Here is a 21651-nt window from a genome sequence, read left to right on the forward strand (position 1 = left end):
CAATACAAGGATTTGTAGTCGCCTGAGCCTCACCGCTGTAGTTAATACACCGTTTTACCTGGACTGAACGGAGCGGATTCATACCTAAAGCCGAGCAGCAGGTGGAAATTGAGTCGAGTTCCCCTGACGCCTGACACCATGGAGAAAGAAGAACGACGAAAGGTGAGCATGGGCTCCCGCTGCACTTCTGGCACTCGTGGTAAAATCACTCATAGAACCAAATGACAAGGTTCGAAGTCTTGAAAGTCAGCTGTTCGTGCAATGTTTCTGTTCCTGTCATGTATTAAGTCAAGGTGTTACGTGGGTCATACAAAATTTCCTTCCATTTGAAGTGCACATTGAACGTAAACACACAATATAAACTGCATATGCTCATGTAGTTTTATTACAGCTATAATTGACCAACACTGCTTCAACAAAAAAAGGTGAGAATGGTCACTTCCGTCCTGACTTATTTGCAGGCTCTCACTCAATTCTGAAATTGACTAGAAAGCCTTGGAACATGGTAGTTGAAAGGGATCTGACTCCAATTCAGAACAGGTAGCTTTGCACCCCCCAAAGACTCATGATGGCACAGTTGCTCTCTTTACACTGCGAGCCCATGATTTAATCGACAACAATGAACATTGAACAAATGGTTTGGAGTGAACTATAAGGAAGATCCAAGTCAGTCCTCTTCTCTCTGATGCAGCATTTCCAACCAGCCTGCCCTTCATAGAAAGGCCAGTCTACATATTGGATCACAAAGGCCAAAGTTGAAAGGTGTTTTTTTTTTCTTTATCAACACCAAGGTCACTGAGCGGAGTCAGATTTGGTCATCGACCAGACAGAAGCCACTTTTGTGTGTTGAAATGGCAAGTTTTAGAAAACAAGCCCCCCCCGCTAGCCAGCGAAGGCGAGGGAGCCCTAAAATCGAACTGACTGAGGAGCAGAAGCAGGAGATCAAGGAGGCGTTCGACCTGTTTGACACAGATGGCATAGGAAGCATTGAAGCCAAAGAGCTGAAGGTGGCCATGCGAGCGCTGGGGTTTGAGCCCAAGAAAGAAGAAATCAAGAAGCTGATTTCAGAAGTTGACAAAGTGGGATCGGGGAAAATCGACTTTGCCGACTTCCTCAGCATAATGACTGTGAAAATAAGCGAGAAAGACACCAAGGAGGAAATCCTGAAAGCTTTCCGACTCTTCGACGATGACAACACGGGCAAGATCTCATTCCAAAACCTCAAGAGGGTCGCCAACGAGCTGGGCGAGAAGCTGACCGACGAGGAGCTACAGGAGATGATCGACGAGGCCGATGGAGACGGCGACGGCCAGGTCAATGAGCAGGAGTTCCTGAAGATTATGAAGAAGACTAACTTCTACTCTGTGTGAGTGACACAATGAGAGTCCAGCTGGAAGGAAGAGTGAAGGGAGGTTTTCTGTGGAAGTTCTCAGCCTAAATAAGAAATTAAATCACATTGATCAAGGTTGCAGGTTGTGCTACTTTGCTTTCTGCACTGCAAACAACGGTCAACAAGTTAAGTTTGTTTTTGAGTATTTAATTGTGGTTACTGGGTAGTGTTTGACTGGCTCTGAGCTCAGAGGGGAAAACAATTTCCTTACCGAACCACCAATAACCCTTAAGAGCTTTCTAACCAAATATGGCAAAACAAAACAAGCCACATTTGGTCTTCTGTATCCAAGTTTCCTGCCACAGATCATACCGAACACTGGCATCCACCAGTTCCACACTGCCTGCACTCTCCACTTCACCTTGAGTTCAGTCAATCACTTTGGATGAACAGGCCTCAGTACTTGCTACACTCATCTTCTGTCGCCCGCCTGACTTCCTGTCATCTGTGCATGTTTTCTGTCTGTTCTACGTAATTTCAATCCTCTCTTTCACCTTTCCATCTTCTTAACCTCTTTACTGATGCTACGAGTCACATCAGAAATCATCGTAGTCGACGGAGACCAGTCCTTTTATCATAGTAAAATCAATATTGTCCAGACATTTATACTTTCCTTTTCAGGCCTTTGGCATTTTTAAATGGATGAAGATATTTATTTTACTTTACATGTGCATTATTGTAGCAGAATAAATGTATGTGTATTTCTGGGGTGATTCTGAAAATATATTTAATGACTGTCAAGTTTCATGTGATATACATTTCTGAACAAATAATTGCAATAATAGAACAAAGTAACATCCTGTCTACACTTTCCCCACAAGATGGAGCTATTGCGTTACCTACGATATCATTCAGGAACAGGCGGCGCACTGCAGTGGAGGAGTTCTGGTTTATTTGCTTATTGTTACCAGCAGTGGCGGCCGGTGAAGAAATTCTAGGGGCCTGCAGAGACATTTTCTCATTCAAAATAGTCTCAGTATATATTTAAACATACACGACGGATAGAAAGTACTTCGTCAACTATAAATTAAATTAAATGTAACACGTTGAAATTTGGGAAATGCTCACATCTATAGCAGTCTTTCACTAAAGTTATCTTTATTGAAAAAAACATGTTATTTGTCAAAAATAACTAATATGAAACATATTAATAGTGAGTTAACATTAAACACATTCATTTTAAGTTTTCTGAATTTCTGTTGTTTGATTTTGACTCCATTTCCTGTGACTCAACCTGTCAATCAACCACACACTAATATTTATCTTGCTTCTCTAAAAGTACATTTATTTCTTGCTTTTTTTTTATATCTTCACCATAGGAGAGGTGAGGCAGCACAATCTACTGACCCTCTCTGTGGTTGGTGTGTTTTTGAGTTATGTGCTGTTTGTTTATTTTTGCCACTCCTAGAGGTTAATTTGTGTAAAGTCAAGAGAATTTGGTAGACTTTTGCTTCAGTGACTTATTTTCAAATGAACAGATGCTCATTTTTAATATCCATTTCTGGTCTTCCTGTAATGTCAACTTGCAACAACACACAGGCAAAATAAAACACGTTCACAGAGTGGATTCACTCCACCTCAGACTGTCTCTAATAACTAGCAAGCATTAAATGAAAGGTTGAATTCGAGTCTCCCTGCTCTCTTGATCCATGGGCTAAAGCAATGAGAATTCCAGTCGAGCTTTGAAAGTCATCCTTGGGATACTTACAGATCTTTCCAAGGAGATAACATCTTCTCTCTCCAGCCTGCGGCCAATATCTCTTCTACGGGATTGAAAAGTCTCAGTCTTTCTTGTAAACCTTGACTTGGTCAGGCTCTGGCAAAGAAGTCTTTACCCACTTCACCCTTGGGGCACCACCAATTTTCTTTTTTTTTCTTTTTCAGACCCATGCACTCCCTCAAAAACCCTGCCTTATCTGTCAGTACTGTCAGCAGTTTTTGTGAAACAGTTCCCTGGTAAATGTCTTTTCAGAGTTTGTAAATGTGTTTCCATTGTATGCAAATTTTCTGAAGAATGATACGGAGTGGGAGGGGACCAATTTACGGACGTGATCCGAGAGTGGTTGCTGGAATCTTCCACCTGTACCAATCGCCATTGGGAGTCAACTAAATGCAGAAAGATGTTCTGTCCATTTTACAAACTGTAAAAACACACTTACAAACGCAAAAAAATTGACAAACTCTGAAAAAACATTTACAAACTCATGAAAAAAATGAAGAAGTTTCTAAATTTGTTTGGAATGTTGTAAATGCGCTTTGCTTTTTGTAAATTTGCTTCAAAAGTTTGTCAATGTGTTTTGCACTTCTCAGCCACCGTAGTTTGCACTCTGCTGTACTTTTGTTGTGACAACTTAATAATTGAAATTGGACACAAAACCTTTCCTTTTAGGATGCATGAAATATTCGGCCTTTGGTGGAGTTAGTTTGGAGCAAGGCTGAATCGTGGCGTGTGACGCAAAAATACAATCATGCCATCAAACAGTGTGCAAGAGGCCTGAACGATTACTTCGACTCAAATCGACATTGAGATGTAATAGGATGCAATTAAATGTGCCGAGCTCAGCAAGACTGCGGGAGAAAACCTGGCAACTCGCTCCTGGTTCAGCGGGTCACTGCACGATCTGGTGATGACCAAGCAGGAGAGATGATTTTGACTATCCGGCCCATGTCTCGCGCTTGCTCTTTCTTTGATCGCTTTCCCCGTCTGTGGTGTCGAGTACCAAACTTGGGCGTCTCCGTCGTTGTGTTGACGCTTCAGTGTCAAGTGTGATTGAAGGCAGTATACGGTGATGAACTTTGAAAATTGACCGGATCCACCTTGACTCCCTGTCGGAGCGAGCCATTGTACTATAGTTTAATGTGGAATCCAGTCTAGATGCCAAAAGAAATACAAGTCCAAGTTGAACCAATCAGGAGTCTGAAGACTGTTATCTGTCAATTGGCAGTCAGGTGCTAGTGGGGCTAAGCACTTGTGCAAAAGGTCCCTAATGGTTTTGCTGTGGTGTGTGTTACCTACTTTCATGCATTTTAGTTTTTTGGAGTGCACATTTTGATTGAAGGCCAAATATGAATTAAAACCTTTTTTTTTTTTTTTTTTTAAGCAAAGGCTAATGGAATATTTTAAAAGGAATATTCAATAAACATTGAATTTCAATAAAAAAATGTGTATAAAGCTTTATTTTAGACTATTTATGCAACCAAAAACCAGTGAAAAACTTTTAATATTGGGTATTTGGCCAAGATCTGAAGTGTATTCAGCCGCGACTTCGGCCACAGATTTTCATTTCGGTGCATCCCTACTTCAACCTCTACCAAGTACTGAGTTGTCATGTTCCATCTGAATGTGGTGTCTCAGTGTAGTAGAGGGATCCCATTTACAAATGCACACCTGTTGTTGTGCAGCCTTAACCTTTTGAAAGGAGAATGAAGACAGGTATGCAGCAAATGGAATTACTGTATGTGACACTAGATTCGATAGAGCAAACATGGCTTCTCATATTTGGCTTTAAAAATGAACACGTGGAAATGAAAAATCCTTTTCAAAAAGTGAGAACGACAATACTGTAGTGTGACTGGCGTGTGAGCACCAGTTCATTTTAAAAGAGCCACTGTTTGGAACCTGAACCCACTGCAACCCATGGGGCACATGATAGTAGCAGTCATTCAGAAATATGTTAAAATACATATTTTAAAATTAACACTAGCTCGAGTGCAAATGATCTTAATTGGTGTTAAACTCTCTTCAAACGGCCATCTCATTGTCAAAACACCGCACAACTGAGCGTGCACCCATGGTCCTTTGTCGCAGTAACCGAGTGAAATTAAAGTCCACAAGTTAACAAACACCATCCTTACCAACAGTTTGTCCCCCCAAAAAACAGACTTTCCAGCAAATCATCCGTCCATGTCTCTAAAATCTCTCATCACTGTAAGCCTCTGATTATTTATAGTTGCCCTCCAACTCAATTCCCCTATCAGATTGTAGACCTCCAAAATTTATTGCGCAGTGTCATGAAGTCAAAAACGCCAGTGCCAAGTTTCCTTTTGCATGAAACAATGAAACCCGAGAACATCTGTGATAGAATATCTGTCCAAATATTGACAGTGTAATTCATAAATATGGATATGGAGTCCCTGCTGGCACGTTGGACTTTTTCTGCACATGTGAGAGCCAACTGCCAAAAGCTCTAAATACAAAGGCTGGTACAGTCGTGTTGGAGCAATCCTGAATAATGTAAGACCGAAGAAATCAGAGATGCCAGTGAAACGTCCCTCACTGCCTCAAGTACAAACTTTTCAGCCCTCTAATGGGCTTTTATGATAACAACTATAAAATGCTAAAGGCCTTTCCAAAATTCATTTATGAAATATTGCTGCCATCCTTTCCCTTTTGAGAAAGAGAAGAATCTATTTAATTTTGCTCAAGCAGACTCTGTGTTACGCAGAATCTTCAAATATCTGACTAAAGATGTTAGAGGCAGGGCGTCTGAAAGAAAGCCATTTTTCACATCGCCAACAGAACTCATTTCTGAGTCGTTTAAGCTGGTGATCCAGCTCTGTGAGAGATTTAATATACCACCTGCTCTCCTCTATCTTGTCCCTTTAAGCACACATACAAATAAACTTGTTATGATGCAGGTAATGTTCCTAAAGACGACTAAGCACTGACACGTGAAAGACATGGAGTGTTGAGTGGACACGACTGGGAGGGAAACGTGGTTTACAACACACTTATATTGACTTATATACACAAGGAGGTCTTCTTAACCTCTTTGATCTCGGGGCCCACCTTTCCCAGAACAAATGGGCCCGGGTCCCATTCAACTAATACAAAGCAAAACCTTGTGATCAATGCAAAGATATTTATTTGTCATGGAAAAGTCCAACCAGCAGCAGAACCAGGTGCAAGTCATATTCATCAAATTTACTAAAGAAAAAAAGAAGAAAAAAAAAATACACTTGATGCAAACGGTTGAGAAAATTGGAAAAACTGAATATAAGATAATAAACCATGTCTAAATATCATAAAGAATTCTATATTTTATTTATACTCCAAAGGAGATAGAAGTAAAGTGTAAATGAAAGTATTGCCAATCCAATTAATTTTCAAAGCTGCTTCAGTGGGTGCTTTCATGAACAGTTTTTGCAGATGGGGAGGCGCCATCACTTTCTTTATCATGTTTTCTTTTCAAGAACGTCTCTATAGTTGCTAACTATTACAGATTCGCAGCTGTCAAGTCAATTCTATGACACAATACTGCCACCACACGTGGCTAATCTATTAAAACAGCATCTTGCGTCCCTCGCAGCCCAGAGGTGTAAAACAAAAAAAACTTTTCGCTGCCCTCTAGGGGGCGCTCGTGGCCCAACCATGGGCCCAAGCCCTATGGTTAAGAATCACTTCACTAGGAGACACGAGCAATATGATGACATCTGAGTCAGAATAGATGCAGCCAGGGGAACCGACTTCCACTTTTATTTTTAGATTAGATTAGATTAGCACCTGGATTGGTGGGAACACATGGCTAATCGATGAATGAAAAGGCTAATGTGAATTAATATGTAATAACTACATTTCTTTGAAGGGAAATCGATGTTATTTTTTCCTTCTCCTCTCCCATCTGGTATTTACAAATGAAGTCCTGAGCATACATGCAAACATAATGATCGTGACTGTGTAGGAGTCTTGACCTCAACGCACCTTTCACCTACTAGCAGCGATTTCCCATCACAACAGGCTCTGATCACTACCCCCCCTATGTGCAGCCGTCTGGCGGCGGCTGACACCTGACATGTTTGTGACTTACTCTCTGACCCTCAGCGGCAGGAGACGTGTCGTCACACTGGCCCTGGCAGTTGAGATATGCACGTCTCTGACTCATGAAGGATGACACGACGACAGGTGAGTCAAGCCTCAGCCATGACTCTTCTCACTGGCATAGTGAGAAAGCCTGGGACCTGTGACTGGTAAAACAAATTCTGAACTTTCCTGGATGTCTTTTTGTCTGTAAACGTACAATGTCTGGGCGCTTTGTCAGAGATGAATGAATTTGTCTGCTTGACTTCTTTATGACTTGTTACTTGTCAATTACATCTTCTCCCATCTAAATGCTCTTCTGTAAAATACCATTTCCTCGCTGGACTGATGGAACGGCATGAAAAAAACAAAAGTATTTTTGAAATGGTGCGGCCACAAGTACTGTCTTCGGCTGACTAGAACTTCTGCTTTAAAATACATACATAGAACACGTGGTCATTGTTTTACACCTTTGGGCTGTGAGGGTCGTGAGATGCTCAGTTTTAATCCATGAGCCTTGTGTGGTGGCAGTAATGTGTCACTCAATTGACAGCTGCAAATCTGTGATAGTTAACAACTATGGAGAAGTTCTTGAAAAGAAAAAAAATGATTAAGAAAGTGATGCAAAGAGTAAAAACTGTTCATGAAAGCACCTGTTGAAGCAGTTTTTGTGGCGATACTTTCCTTCACTTATATCTTCTTTGGAGTTTAAATAACATATATTATTTTTATTAGGATATTTCCTATTTTCTCAACAGTTTGCATCAAGTGTATTTATTTTTCTTCCTTTCTTCTGTAAATTTGATGAATATGACTTGCAGCAGGTTCTGCTGCTGGTTGGTCTTTTCATTGACAAATAAATATCTTAACTATGAACACATGGTTTCATGACATTTCACAAGGTTTTGGTTTGTTTACATGTAAGTGGATTAGATATGGTTATTGATCACAAATGAAATCAAGAGTAATGAATCACTCCGATTACTTGTATGGGCCCCAGGCCTACTTGTTCTGGGAAAGGTGGGACCCGAGATCAAAAAGGTTAGGAACCCCTGACCTAGACAATCCATGTGAGAGTGCCGTTTTGCTGTTTCACATCTATGTTGCCGAGCTTGACATTCTGCGGCGCATTTTGTCCTGGATGCATTCAACAATGTTATGTGCCTTTCTTGAAAACTATTGCCGTTTGTTGTGCAAAGTCTGTATTCCTACTATGACTCGAAATGTGTCACTTGCATTTGAGATAAAGACGGCAATTGGAGTACTTCAGCAATAGCGAGTGTAAACCTGTCATCTGCTGTCATTGGGCCAAAGACAGAGCTCTGCTTTCATCTCTGTTCATGGATCATAGATGGATAGACCCCTAGCGGTGCTCAACCTCTAGACCTCCTTACTTGCAAGAGAAAAGTGCCTTACTTATTTATTTTCTTGTGAGAATTGTTCTCTGACCTGCAAGTGTCATCAACGTCTGTGCTTGTACCAGTCCAAGCAGGGTCGCGGGTCTCTTAAGAAATACTGTCTGCGAGTGTCTCTGCCATCCAGGAGAGACTCACAGTAGAATAGCTCCACCTCCACATTATTGTGAGAAGCCAGTTGCTGTGATTCTATTTGGGACTGTCTCCTCGACACCTCAGTCTTTGACCACAGACTCAGGACACACTGTGGAGGTGACGTGTCCCGAGAACAAATCCCAGAAGTGCTGGAGGAGAGGTCCTTGGGGAAGGAAGTGTTTTTGCTTCGACTTTCCACATTCTTCTTCAAAGTGTCCTTCACATGATAGACTGTTTTTTCTCTGCATGCCCAACTTTTCACTTTCATTTTGTCTTCTGTTCCGTCCCACACATTGTATCTTATAAAGTGCCCACCATTTTAAGCACTAACAGGCATTTGAGAATTCTCTGCCCAATCCAACCCACTACTGGGCCGTGCAGTCTGATGTTAACTGCCATTCATTTTGCAGACTGAGGATCAGTTTTAAGACAAACTCGGATAAAATCCTAATGAGACTGAAAACAATCAGTTGGAGTTTTGCAGCTTTCCAACTGTTCTTCTCTATATTCCCCCTTTACTGAATAGTTAAGACGACTCCGAAAGCATTTCCAGCTGACATTTTTAACCGCCTTCGATTGTCCCAAGCTTCTTATAGTCCAGCTCGTAGACCTCACTCATGCTCGTGAATGGATAGGGTTTCATTTATTTGGCCAGCTGGACGGCCAGTTTTAGACCCGCGTTCTGGCAAAAATACTTCATAGGCCCAGCAGACCTGGTGTGAAAAGATGTCAACACTCCAGCTGCAGCTCTAACTGTGCAGTTTTAGATAGCGCTGCACCAAACAGGCTTGACAGGTTTGATTTTGTCTGGGGCACCTTTCTTGATCAGTGATTGTTGACTGCAGGGGTATTTATAGCTCTGAAGAAGGATGGTTCTGATGACAAAACTTATTTTGGAGTTCAGTATCAAAGGAGCTAGAGTTTAAATTCAGAAGTGGATGCCTGCGACCCATGACAGCTGACTTGAGAGAAATCTAGATGACTAGATCCCCATGATGTCCTCTTTAGGAATGTGGCTGTTTCTTTTTTTTCTTTTGAATATTGCTTGTTACTACCGTTCATTGACAATGACACTATATATATATATATATATATATATATATATATATATATATATATATATATATATATATATATATATATATATATATATATATATATATAATTTTATTTTATTTTTTCTTTAAGGGAAATGTTCAAGATTTTTATTAACCATTACTGTTTTGAGTAAGTGGGCATTCAGTGTGCATGACAACAAGTGAATTATAAATCAATGTATTTTGGCAGAAACAGCTTCCTGTTCATTATGTACTGCTTGTGGGGCACTGGACAGAAGGGCCCTTTCTGCACAGCAGCTCTGACTGTCACAGACAAGAGATGGTTGCATGGCAGGAGAAGTGCCTGAGGGGTACTGTCTGCAGTGCCCCAAATTTTGAGACAGAGAACCCCCACAAATGCTGAACGATGTGTTTAGATGTGTTTCACATTATTATATTATATTATATTTATATTAATATTATATTATATTTGATGTATCAATTCATCCGTCGCGGGGCAGCAGCCTCAAAAGGCTCCACTAAACGCCCTGAAAAAACATCTTATGTTGAATGCCTGGGAAGATAGTGAGTTGGAATGAGAATCATACATAATTGTTTTTCAATCTCGTAAATCTCTCTAAAGTGGTTGACATAATGATGCTTATGGTTTATTTACTGTATGTGTCAATGGGAAAATATGTCAACGGATGAGAAGAGACTGAAGAAGAGACTAAACATCTCTCTACTGTTTCCTTCTTATAGCTTCATGGCTGGACTTCAGTGTGGCTGCAGCAGGGTGTCATATAAATTGACCATTGACCTCTTCTCCAGTAATACACATTTCAAATGCTACTCTTTTAGTGCAGCAGAGAGTCATCTTCACAATTAAAAACACCCACACGCAGAGATGTATCTATGCTCTACAACATCCGTGGCATGCACACACACACTTGACTCACACACAGCAGCTGTTCGCAGTGAATTCAATTCTCTCACTCGGACCTGATCTCACTGACTTTTTCCTGTCGCCCTCACACACGCAGGCGCAGGCGTACACACGTCCTCATGCACGCACACAACAACATGCTCGCACTAACCACCACACCTGTTTATATCGAGTCTCGCACACAAACATATGCAGAAACAAAACGAACTGTGACCCAACAGGCCTACGGTGTACTTAACACCTAGTTGAGGGGTAGCCTGCTCCCACACCACGCATCAGTGGTGCCGTCCATCCTGCAACCCTACGGTTGCATTTGGAAGCGAAACCCCAGTCTATACAGTTTGGGAAACTGAAAGCGTCCTGTATAGGCTTAAGCTCATTGCCACCAGATGTCCTTACCTCCTCATCTCCACTTGATATCAACAATATAGAGAAGCCAGTTTCATCTTGAATCAAGATTTATTTTGGTGTTAATGTAATGAGTAAAACACAATTCTGTATTTTATTTTGAATACAGCTATACACAAAATACAATATATTTTAGAAATCAATCAAACCCTTATTAAACTCTACACAATGATATTATACAGCGTAACAAAATAATGAAATGGACCATTAGTTGGACGTCCTAAAGCAGAGAGATATGTATGTAAAAAATCTGTCAAAAATCATGGAAGAATAAAATACAGCAAACATTGTCAACCATTGTGATTATTAACCTGATAAACACAAGGTACAAAGTATGGCAAGAAAAAATCAAAACACAGGTCTGGTATTAGCTATTAAATGTCAAAACTGTCATTTTATTTATTGTTGTTGATGTAAAATATATACATACAATATGAATGTATATAAATCCATTACAAAATACAGTAAGATCTCTAAATATATTAAAATATTTACTTTTCTACACTAACCAAAAACATATTTATTTAAAATGATAGTTCAATTTCACAATGGAAACTTGAAACTACATTATAATACATTATAATGTGTAATACAACTTTTAAGAACATTGACCAAATGACCAGCAAAATACAGGGAAAGGTCCAAAACTAGCCTCACTTGGTGTGGAAATGATCAAAAGTACTTTAAAAAGTCATTTTTTTCTCAACATCTGAGACGTTTAGGAAGATAATAACACGCTGTAACAGGATGAAGTCTTTGATCGTCAATGTTTGGTTTATCTCCCATGGGTGTTGAAGCTCAACAGGTTTTTCACTTTATTAATCTCACCATGAAATCCTTTTTTTCACCAGCACATCAGCCTCGTCTCTCCCTCTGAGTGCTGATGCTCTTGAACTCCTGAAGAGTGTCGTCAGTCTCTCCTGCACCTCTCGCCCAGCGGAGGGTGTGGGTGACTCGAGTGCCAGGAGAGCTTTGAATAACGCAGAGAGGGGGAGAAATATAAGGAATAGGCAGAAGCAGTGATCAGTCTTCCCGCAGCAAAGAAGACAGAGGAATAACCATGCCTGAGCCTGCAGGTACGCAGACATTTGCATTATTTCTTTTTATTAATCGGTCCCAAAACTTTGTCAGCGCAGCAGTTAATCCAGCGAAGAAGTTCTCATTACAGGGACTTGAACTCACTTGAAGATGACTGATGTGGCAGCAGAGTTTTGGCCTTTATTGCAAACTCTTTTTGACATAAATATATTTAATACAAATGTAGATGATTAGGTAAACATTGTCCAAGAATTTATCAGACTTTTGCAAAGTAATTCATGACCGTATACCTAAAATACTTGCTGTGTTTTCTGGCCATCATTTCATGCTTCCGAAGGGCTGAACATGACTGTTTATAATTAAAGACTCTAATTTCATCTAAAACTGAACTAATGCCTCTGACACCCCGTGCTGCTGCAAACTAATACCAACGGCTTTGCAGCGGCTGAAGTGATTTGGCATGTTAAAGTGCAAGCTCTTTGCTTTGCTACTGAAATCTGACTGTACGGAATCTTTCGGCTGTAAATAATGCCGCGGCCAGCTGCTGTGACATCATCGCTAGTTACTGTCCCTATGACATCAGACTAAACTGCAGAACATTTTTTTATTCACACAGTTTTCCTCCCATCCTGCAGTTAGTTTGTTTATTTATTTTTCATAATCCTAAGAAACTGCTCTGAACAAATGTCTAGCAAAACACCGGTACACACAATAGTAGAAGGTATTCTAGTGAATCTCTCCATGTTTCATAAGATGGATTTCATCCTCTCGTAAATAGCTGTCTGTCGACCTTCACCTATGAGGAACCAACTGCTCCCCCCTCTGACTTGGTAGCTCTAAATCATTAAACGGCCAGGAAACGGCCACACAGAACCTTTGTGAGGACACTGGCACGATGAGCTTCTCAGACCCCTGATCTAATTTCTGCATTCACCCTCCTATTAAGAGTGAATTCGACATGTTCTCCTGGAAATGGCTCTGTCTTTAATGGTGATTTGCCACTCTCTGTAGCTGCTCAAACTTGTTTTTATTCATAACAGGCGTGCACTTATTTACAGCCACCCAATATATCCAACCATTACGTATCCAAGTAATGCGGATTCAGTTGCACTGTGCTGTACTGTATGACACCACCCATAATACGGAGCTAAATCCAGAAAAGGGATCAAACCGCCGCCCAAGTTAAGGTTAAAAAGACAAACAATAAATAACGCCCAATGAGAATACTCTGATACTTTAGTAACGTGACTGGCTGAACGGCTTCCTGCGTTCCATAAAAATTACGAGAGAGAGACGTGGTGGAGTACTGGGGTCGTTTTACGTTGTTAAATTGAATCACCTCATCTGGTCCTCGGATTAAACAATTAACACCGTGTTTATTGTCATCAACGACGTGTGCCAGAGAGCAGAATATCCGCAGCCCACCTCTCTGAAGGGACGGCGGCAATAAGTCGATATCTCCTCGCCACCATCCGCCGTATCAGTTGATGTCTATAAATACTCCGGAGTAACCCCTGGCCTTTCACGCTTTGTTTTGCTCCACCACATATGTTCATGCAATTAAATCCACACCCAAGGGTTTTATAATGTTACACATCCCAGTTGAGATAAAATCGAGCCAAACTATTTCCCACTGGTCAGCATGTTCGTTCTCGACGCACTGCGGATCAAACATATCAAGCCCAGCTCGTCTGAATGATTCATGCTTGCCATTGCTTTCATGGCGGTGAGCAGATGAAACTGTGTGAGGACCAGTTGACCTGGATCCCCTCTGTGGCACGGTCCCTCCGTAGAACTGAGAGTATCCGACATGTTTTCAGTGACCATGTGAATCTGTTGCAGACCGTGACAGACATTCATTCATTCATTTTTAACCACAAATCTGGTCCTGGCTCCAAGGGGCTTCAGGGGCCGCTTGAGCTTCCATCCCTGAGTTTACGGCCCCTAGCCGTTTCAACCTTTTATGAATTATTGATTTTCCCCGATTACACCGTAGGTTCTGTTTCCTCATGTCAACACCAACAAGGTGAAATTCCCACATCAGTCTCTGCCCTTCACCCTACGTCCAAACCAGCGACACCGGTGTTGTTTCAGTAACGTGGGGCTTTTGTCAACCTGAACAATGGCAAGTTCAAGCGGCACCCAGTGCCTGAAAGCTCCTGACCACTTCATGAATTATTCTCAGTTGTCGTAACAAGCCATTGTTGTGTGTAGCCAAGGGGCCCAGAGCGACCCTCAGAGGTCTTAAGAGGCCATGCTGGCTAATGAATGTGATTATGTCCAGGCCAAACACACACACTGTAAATCAAGCTGTCAGTGTTCAACATGGCGAGGTAAACAGCGTGTTGAGAACCTGCAGGCCTTAACTGACTATGACAAACATGGTGCAAACACCAAAGTGTAACCAAGATGCTTCCAGAAATAAACATAAGCCATGTGAGGACAAAGTTGGGTGCGGGTCCTCACATGCACTCATGGTTAGACAAAGTGGGATAGGAAGTGTTAGGATCTGTATTGTTTTTCATGAGCATCCACCAGGGCTAGGAAGAAGAGCTACATTCACTGGACGCATCTATAAAGCTAACCACGCTGCAGACGGTCTCTAAAGGGAGCATTTAAACTGAGTGGAACATCTGCTCACAAGTTCATTACTCTACTTCATGGCGAACTTGTTGGAGATGATCACCCCAAGTGGATTGGTTTGGCAGCTGCTAACACAGATTTCAGCTGCATGCAGGTGTTAAACCTCCTCGCTGGGATTTATATCAAAGTCTTCGGGTTCCGTAGAATCATTTTGGTGCGCTTTAATTCCAGGGTCCTGCTCTGACAGTATAGCTATTTTAAATGCGCCTATCAAGAAATATGTCGTCCATAAAGGCCAAAGTACTGAGCTGCTCTTAACTCTACTACTTTAGCAATTCGATTTTCACAAGCGCAAAGTGAACGCTTAAGCATCCGCGGTCAGTTCTTTCTTCCTATTCAAGGAAAGTGAAGGCCACTGATGGGAACGTGGCATGACTTCAGGGAGGTCATAAGACACCAGCCCTGGCCTTTACCAGCTACTTCTGTGACCCCTCCGAGACAACCGGCAGCTGTGGTATATAACACCACTCCATTTCCGTCACAAATGATCTTTTACCAGAATTAGTTACCAAGACTCTCATACTTGGAAAACATAACCAGTCCTTCATCCGCCGTCCAATTATACCTGAGCAATGAGGAGGAGGCCATGTAGGTCAGGATATCCCTTTCAAAGTCTCGCGCCAAAGATTTTGCCAATTCATTAACATTTCAAACTTGGCCGTGTCGCCGAATGTCTCATGTTACCTGGAAAACATTTAAGATTTATCGTCTAAGATTAGAACATTCCAAGAGACATCAAATCGTTTTCAGACATTCTTGGATTAACATTGAAAGTGGATTGGAATGGAGTGCAATCTGACTCCAAATCATCTATTATTGCGCTCTCATTGGCTGAGAGCAATCGGGCTGATCGCCAATAGACACCTGCACTTGACAACTTCATTTGCTGCTTGTCCTTCAGCTCTTAACATGGAAGGTTCCGCTCCGCACACACACACACAAAGGAAAAAACATTTAACATCATACTTCCTTTTATTGCTGACTTTCAGATTGTGTCTCCTACAAATAGTGTTCTTGTAGTGTCAGCGGATGGTGTCCAGCATCGCGCTGCGTTGGCCGGAACTGCAGAACATTAAAATAGCTCTGCTTTGTTGAGGCAAAAAATAAATCATAATAACAATAATGAACATCGGGTTAAAAATTCAGGTAAAACATGAGATAAACACAAACATGAAATGTGTGGAAACATACACTATATATTGGAATAAAAATAATGTGAGTGGGACATGACTCACCGTTGCACCTGAAATATTTTGGTGACACTTGAAGACATGGAGCGTATTAGAGGTGTAAATGAGGGTCGCAACTTGAGTCCTTCACCAAGATAATATCGACTTTGAATGGAGAGATCACATGTGATCATATGATATCTTTCAATGAAGCATGAACGTCTCTAATCAGCCTCTTCTCTCTTTCTGTTTCATAGCTAACCCGGAGGGGGAGGGTAAGTCTGCCTCTTCGCACCATTTGCCCACTGACCTTTTCTCTGCCTTACACTATCATGCAGTCACTTGATTATGGCTCTCACATTTTCACTTTTGCTCACATATCGTGTCAAGTGCCTTTGTGTGTCAGACAAAAGCCTTCCCTGGCCTTTGGAGGCGACTCGTACCCGGGCCTCATTCAGAGGCGCAGTTTGATACCAGGATGTCGTCTTTGGTTAAATCACATATGCAGACATTTCTATTCCTATCAGCAGCCCAGACCGTATTATATTTTAATTATGTGACTCCCAGAAGCAGCAGACAATGATGAATAAGGATGAAAAATACATGTGGGAGAGCTGCGATTCGACAGTGGCAGAGATGAGTCGTGCATGCTCATCTGTCACTTTTAATGTATTTGGGTGCGAACATTGTGTTACACTTAATTTAGCCTTTCCAAATAAATCTACTTGTTTCCACCCAGGGGAGACGTCTGAAGATGGTGAGGGACTTTTTTTAAATTTTTTTTATTTTTTTCTCTTCCCCCCCTCTCGTGACGTTAAATAATAATTCCATGCTTGACTCCTCACAGTGTGTTAATATGTGAATTTGAGTGCTGGAAATGGAGTTCAACTAACCAGGTGGTAATCTGAATAATGGTGAGCCAGTGGTATTGGTATAGATAATCCCTTGGGCAATTCAAGCAGACAAGCAGAAAGTCAATTGTCTCGTGTGAATTAGCGGGAAGAGTTAATGTGATTATTTTGCCGCGGTGATCGGCCACAGATCTTAGCCACGTAGCTCGGAGCACGCATCGCTCGTGTCTTTATCTCCACTCACCGGGGCCATCTCATCACTCTAATCTGTGAAGTGATGTCAGAGAAATTGTGTAAGACAACCTCGTGCAGATCGTCTTCATGTCTCTGTAGTTTGCCGTGTCATCGCTTTTGACTGGGAATGAATATTTAATGGTTTGGCATGTGTACATTGAGTTCCAGAGGGAGACATGATATGTCAAAAAGATGTTTTTTCAACATTTCTTCTGTAGTTTCAACACTGCATGCTTAATACAAAGTGTGAAGAAATGTTTTGTTTGTAATTTGCCTAATCCACTATAGCATCACACTGCATTACAAATTCCCGTCGGTTCAGTTTCAGTTCTCTTTTCGTTTCTGTGGTATTATTTAAAATAATATCTATAGTAGTGACAATGGTAAGCCTGCAAAAGGTGCACACTCTTTTTCAACACAACACACATAGCAAGAGATTTGCCAGGTTTTTATACATGGATGTAAATGTGGAGTGACATAAGAAATAGCTTGTAATTTTAAAATCACATTAATATTCATCACAGACATATTTACCTATGAAAATGCTATTTTTACACGTTTTCCTCAGGATGACATTTGCAATGAAAACAGGACAAATTTGAGGAAGAAATCAAGACGACATCATACATTTAAAACCCCTGCTGAAAAATAGCTGCCAGCCTTTCTGCGCGACTTGAATTGGAAGCGGTCTGGGTTGCTTATCCCTTCATCAATTTGATTTATTTCACGGCGCACTAGCTGGTAAAGCTGGAAATTAAGATTCAGCCCACACCAATCAAACCTGCTAATCCAACTGTACTGGCAGCAGACCAGCTAAGAGAAGCTGCTCCTCAGATCATCTTGTCTGGCTCTTTCCACTGGGTAGCTGTGACGATGATCCACACTAAAGCGAAGCTGTGGACTGTCGAGCAGCCACGCTTCACCCTGTGACAGTTTTGTAGCATGGTGCATTTTGAAATCCTGACCTCAGTCCGAATTGTGAGTTTGGCAGTTTTGCTAAATCATGCTTCTTTCATCATGAGGGAAAACTGACACTTTGGGGTCTGGATATCCCGAAGGATTTTGCGTGCCGAATCACAAAGTCAAAAAACAACGCATAGTATTACACTTCAAGCTCGCACATTTTCTGCAATGATGACACTATATGGTGTGTTAATGCACAATTCAGCATTTTGAAAATGTAGATTTAGTCATTTGCCTCAGGTTATCCTGCTAGATATTTTTTCTGGTAGAAATTTGGCATTTATGTGGCTTCTTTCTAATTAATGTAGGTGCGATGAGTGTGCTTGAGTAATTCAGCACACTTGGTTGCAGTGATTGTAGTGAGGAGGCAGTGAATCAATGAACGGCCGGCCGCTGCTGCAGTCATGACAGTGATGCCAAGTTGGACTGGAAAAAAAAAGATTCTTAAATATATTGAGACTTTTTTTCGTGATAATATTAAATATCGATATTTCAGCCCAAAATCGTTTTTTTTTCCATTTTGTGACAGTGGCAAGACACTACGTCATATCTGTTTCCTGGTAAACAGTTGGGAAGCCCAGCTCAAGTGCATCTCCTGCACAACAGAGCAGCCGATCAAACACACAAGTTTAATACTCCAAACAGACTTTTATTTTCAAACACCAACAACTGTCAAATGTGGATCAAGGACTCGTTGCTGGATTCATGTCGCTGACGCTTGCATCAGGCAGCCGACGGTCACTCCACAGCGACATTTCATGAGTGCATCACCGACTGCATTCATAATATATACACATCAAGTCACTTGGCTAGAAAGGCATTGTAGTCCCTGATAATAGATACTGGTAAAACACCATCTACGCAATTGATGGTCCAGTAAAACTGCGAGGAATGCAGTTGGATATTGGTTATTTAATCCATTTCCCATGGCGTCTCTCTCTCCTGCATCTGTGCACAGGTCTGTGATAATGCAGGCTGTCAATCACTGAAACAATGTAGCCCCCAAAATATTACTGTCAGAACCTGTTCTGGCACCTTGGTATTGCATGTACACTGCTTTGTATATTTAGCAAAAGTGAATAATATTTTTATAAAAACACAAATACAACCATGGTCACCACTTTGACCTAATGTCTGGGGGTAACTGCAATGTGCTTTTTTAGTTTTATTTATTTTTGTATTAATATATCACAATTGCAATATAAATCGAATTGGACAAAGAATCGCAATTTAAACCAGAATGACGATATAAACAGCATCGGCAGCCGCATATTTGGAAAATATCGAAACCCTATCAAATGCATATGGGCCCAGCCCTCATGGCAATATAGTTTATGAGTCTGGTTCTGCACCACAGCTGCTTGTTTCCACCTTGAGCGTCTGCATGCCATGCCACAAGATGGCATCTCTGGACCACAAGCACCATGGACTGATGTCTCACACACTCATCCATGTAGTCAGGTGTCAAGTGAGATCGTCTGTCACTGGTGGGCTCGGTGCCTGTGTGAATACATGGTGTTGATTGAAAGTCCGAACATAGGATTTTGAAATTGACTGGCACTATTTTGCTTTTCACCAAAAATGTACACTGGTGGACTAGAGTTGAAGCGCGCAGCTTCGGTCTAGACACAGAGCTGCTGTGCTTTGGTAACGCGATGGTGGAAACAAGTGCTGTCTGAGGACCTAAATGCGATCAGTGAGCGTGGGGTGAGATTGACTGAGTTGGCTTCATGTACCAAACCTCGGTTAGGTGGATTTCATTTTGGGCACGCTGCCAATAATGAAACCCACAAACTCGTAATCCTCGTAGATCACCCAAAAGCTGTGACTCAGCTCCCTCTTGTACTTAAACTTTTGAATGTTTGTCAGTTTCTCAGATGCATCAAGTTTCTTTAAAATGATTTTCCTTCACCGATTCGAAATTCCATAGAATATCTTGTCTGGATTTCCCCGACCTTACACCTGTAAACTTGTTCTCCAACCAAAATGTTCTCCTTCTGAACTTGTTTTCCAACGTTCATCACAATGGCTGACGATAGCGAATCCTCATGTGGGCTAACACTTACCCGTTTTCCGTAGAGCTACCCCCCGCTGATGGAGGTAAGGTGGAATCATGTAGCGCCCGTGAATGCACTTGTTTGGTTCGCCTGTCTCTCTAACCCATGTGATGTATTCAAATGTTCACGTACATACATGTGTCTCTGGGTGATGGAGTCAATTGTTCTGTTTGAGCGTCCTTCATCCGAAGAGGCGTTTCAACGACTCGTCCTCTGAGTGTGTTGAGTCCAGTGTGTAACAAGAAAACCCAAGGGTCATTACAGACGTTGTTTGGTTTTGATTCATCCTCATTGTCTTGAATTTGTGTAGCAAAAGACTACACTTGTTTCTCAACAGCCGCCTCTAATGAAGGGAATGTGTGAATTAATGTGCATATCATTTGTATATGCCACCTTTTGGGGTTGTTGTCTCCTTCCTGTGTGCCACATGGTTATTTCTGTGATTTACATTTATCCTTCAGTGTGACCCAAATATGTAAATCCAATGACCATTTTGTGTAATCCCTGCTGACTAGATGCTCGACTTCTTGCTTGCCTACGTCTGTCCGTCTTCTGCAACCGTGTGTCTTCTCGTGCGTAACGTAAGCGTTGGCTTCTCTGCTGCTTTAATCAGTTTGCTTCCTTGTCTGCAGCAGATTCAGAAGCTGATGGGGATGGTAAGAGACGAGCGACGTTCACAAAGATTTTGTCTATTTCTTATATGGATACCAATCTTCAAGTGGATGGTTTGCGTTGTTGTTGTTGTGTTTTCTGTTCGTCATTTGCTTGTTGATGTGTCACGATACTATAAACATCAGAAGAGAGTTGTGCTCATGCATCAAGTACTTTGATAATTTAAGTTGGACTGAAGTCAGACGGCAAAATTCAGCTTTTTAAATGATATTTAAATGCCAGATCATTAAATATAAGGCATGTTTGGGCCAAATAGGAAAGCAGTTTGGCGATGGACGACACACTTTGACTCCCAGCTGTGAGCTGCACACTATCATCTTGTTCACAAGGTGACAAGTTTAAAAAAATAAAAATCTAATAGAACAGCTTACGTCTGAAAATTTGATTTAACCTTACAATTTGTCTCACAACTCAGTTACCATAATGCAACAGCCATATTCCGTTCGTGAGAAAAACCTTATGATGTCACTGGATTTTTGGTATCTGCTCACTGAGAGGCTGCAGCGGCGGCTAAGTGTTCCTGCCGATGGCACTCTAGATTTCACCCTGCTGCTCCACTCATGGTTATAAAATAGCATGAAGCCTCACTCTTTATGGCTTTTGGAAGTTGCTGACGAAAAACAAACCGTTAACTTTAGCTCAGTTCTTTAGCGTGTGATCGCTGCCTCATCCACCTGTTGTGTATCATTTACCAACACCCTGCCGAGGCAGTGGACACCTCACTGACAAATTATTCAGTTTATGCTCTTTTGGCAAACAAGAATTCGTTCCCCCATGTGCAGACTTCTTCACACTGCGTCGCCGAGCCGAGCTCCCTTGTTCTTCTGCTCCTCAGGCTCTCCGAGCAATGAGAGTGGAAACACAGCTGCGCTTCAAAGTCGGCTGTGGAACAATAG

At 41.6% G+C, this 21651-nt stretch overlaps 2 protein-coding genes across 3 annotated transcripts in view; both read left to right on the forward strand.

Moving 5' to 3' along the window:
• On the forward strand, positions 1–12151 carry LOC128758540 (uncharacterized). Of its 2 annotated transcripts, XM_053864579.1 has the most exons (3): positions 1–162; positions 792–1366; positions 11980–12151. In XM_053864579.1, the coding sequence occupies exons 1-3, from the start codon at positions 139–141 to the stop codon at positions 12149–12151; spliced, it is 771 nt and encodes a 256-aa protein (XP_053720554.1). In that variant the 5' UTR covers positions 1–138. The 2 variants fall into 2 exon arrangements, with proteins under 2 accessions (XP_053720554.1, XP_053720555.1); XM_053864580.1 differs by lacking the exon at positions 11980–12151 and having other exon boundaries at positions 792–1466.
• mybpc2b (myosin binding protein Cb) overlaps positions 12057–21651 on the forward strand; it is a 27996-nt gene continuing 18401 nt past the window's right edge. Inside the window, exons 1-4 of the mRNA XM_053864577.1 lie at positions 12057–12204; positions 16236–16253; positions 20106–20126; positions 20716–20739. Coding sequence (XP_053720552.1) covers positions 12189–12204; positions 16236–16253; positions 20106–20126; positions 20716–20739 — 79 coding nt within the window. The 5' untranslated portion in view covers positions 12057–12188. The remainder of the gene's footprint in view (positions 12205–16235; positions 16254–20105; positions 20127–20715; positions 20740–21651) is intronic.

Source organism: Synchiropus splendidus, chromosome 5 (genome assembly GCF_027744825.2).
Source record: "Synchiropus splendidus isolate RoL2022-P1 chromosome 5, RoL_Sspl_1.0, whole genome shotgun sequence".
Taxonomy (NCBI): Eukaryota; Metazoa; Chordata; class Actinopteri; order Syngnathiformes; family Callionymidae; genus Synchiropus; species Synchiropus splendidus.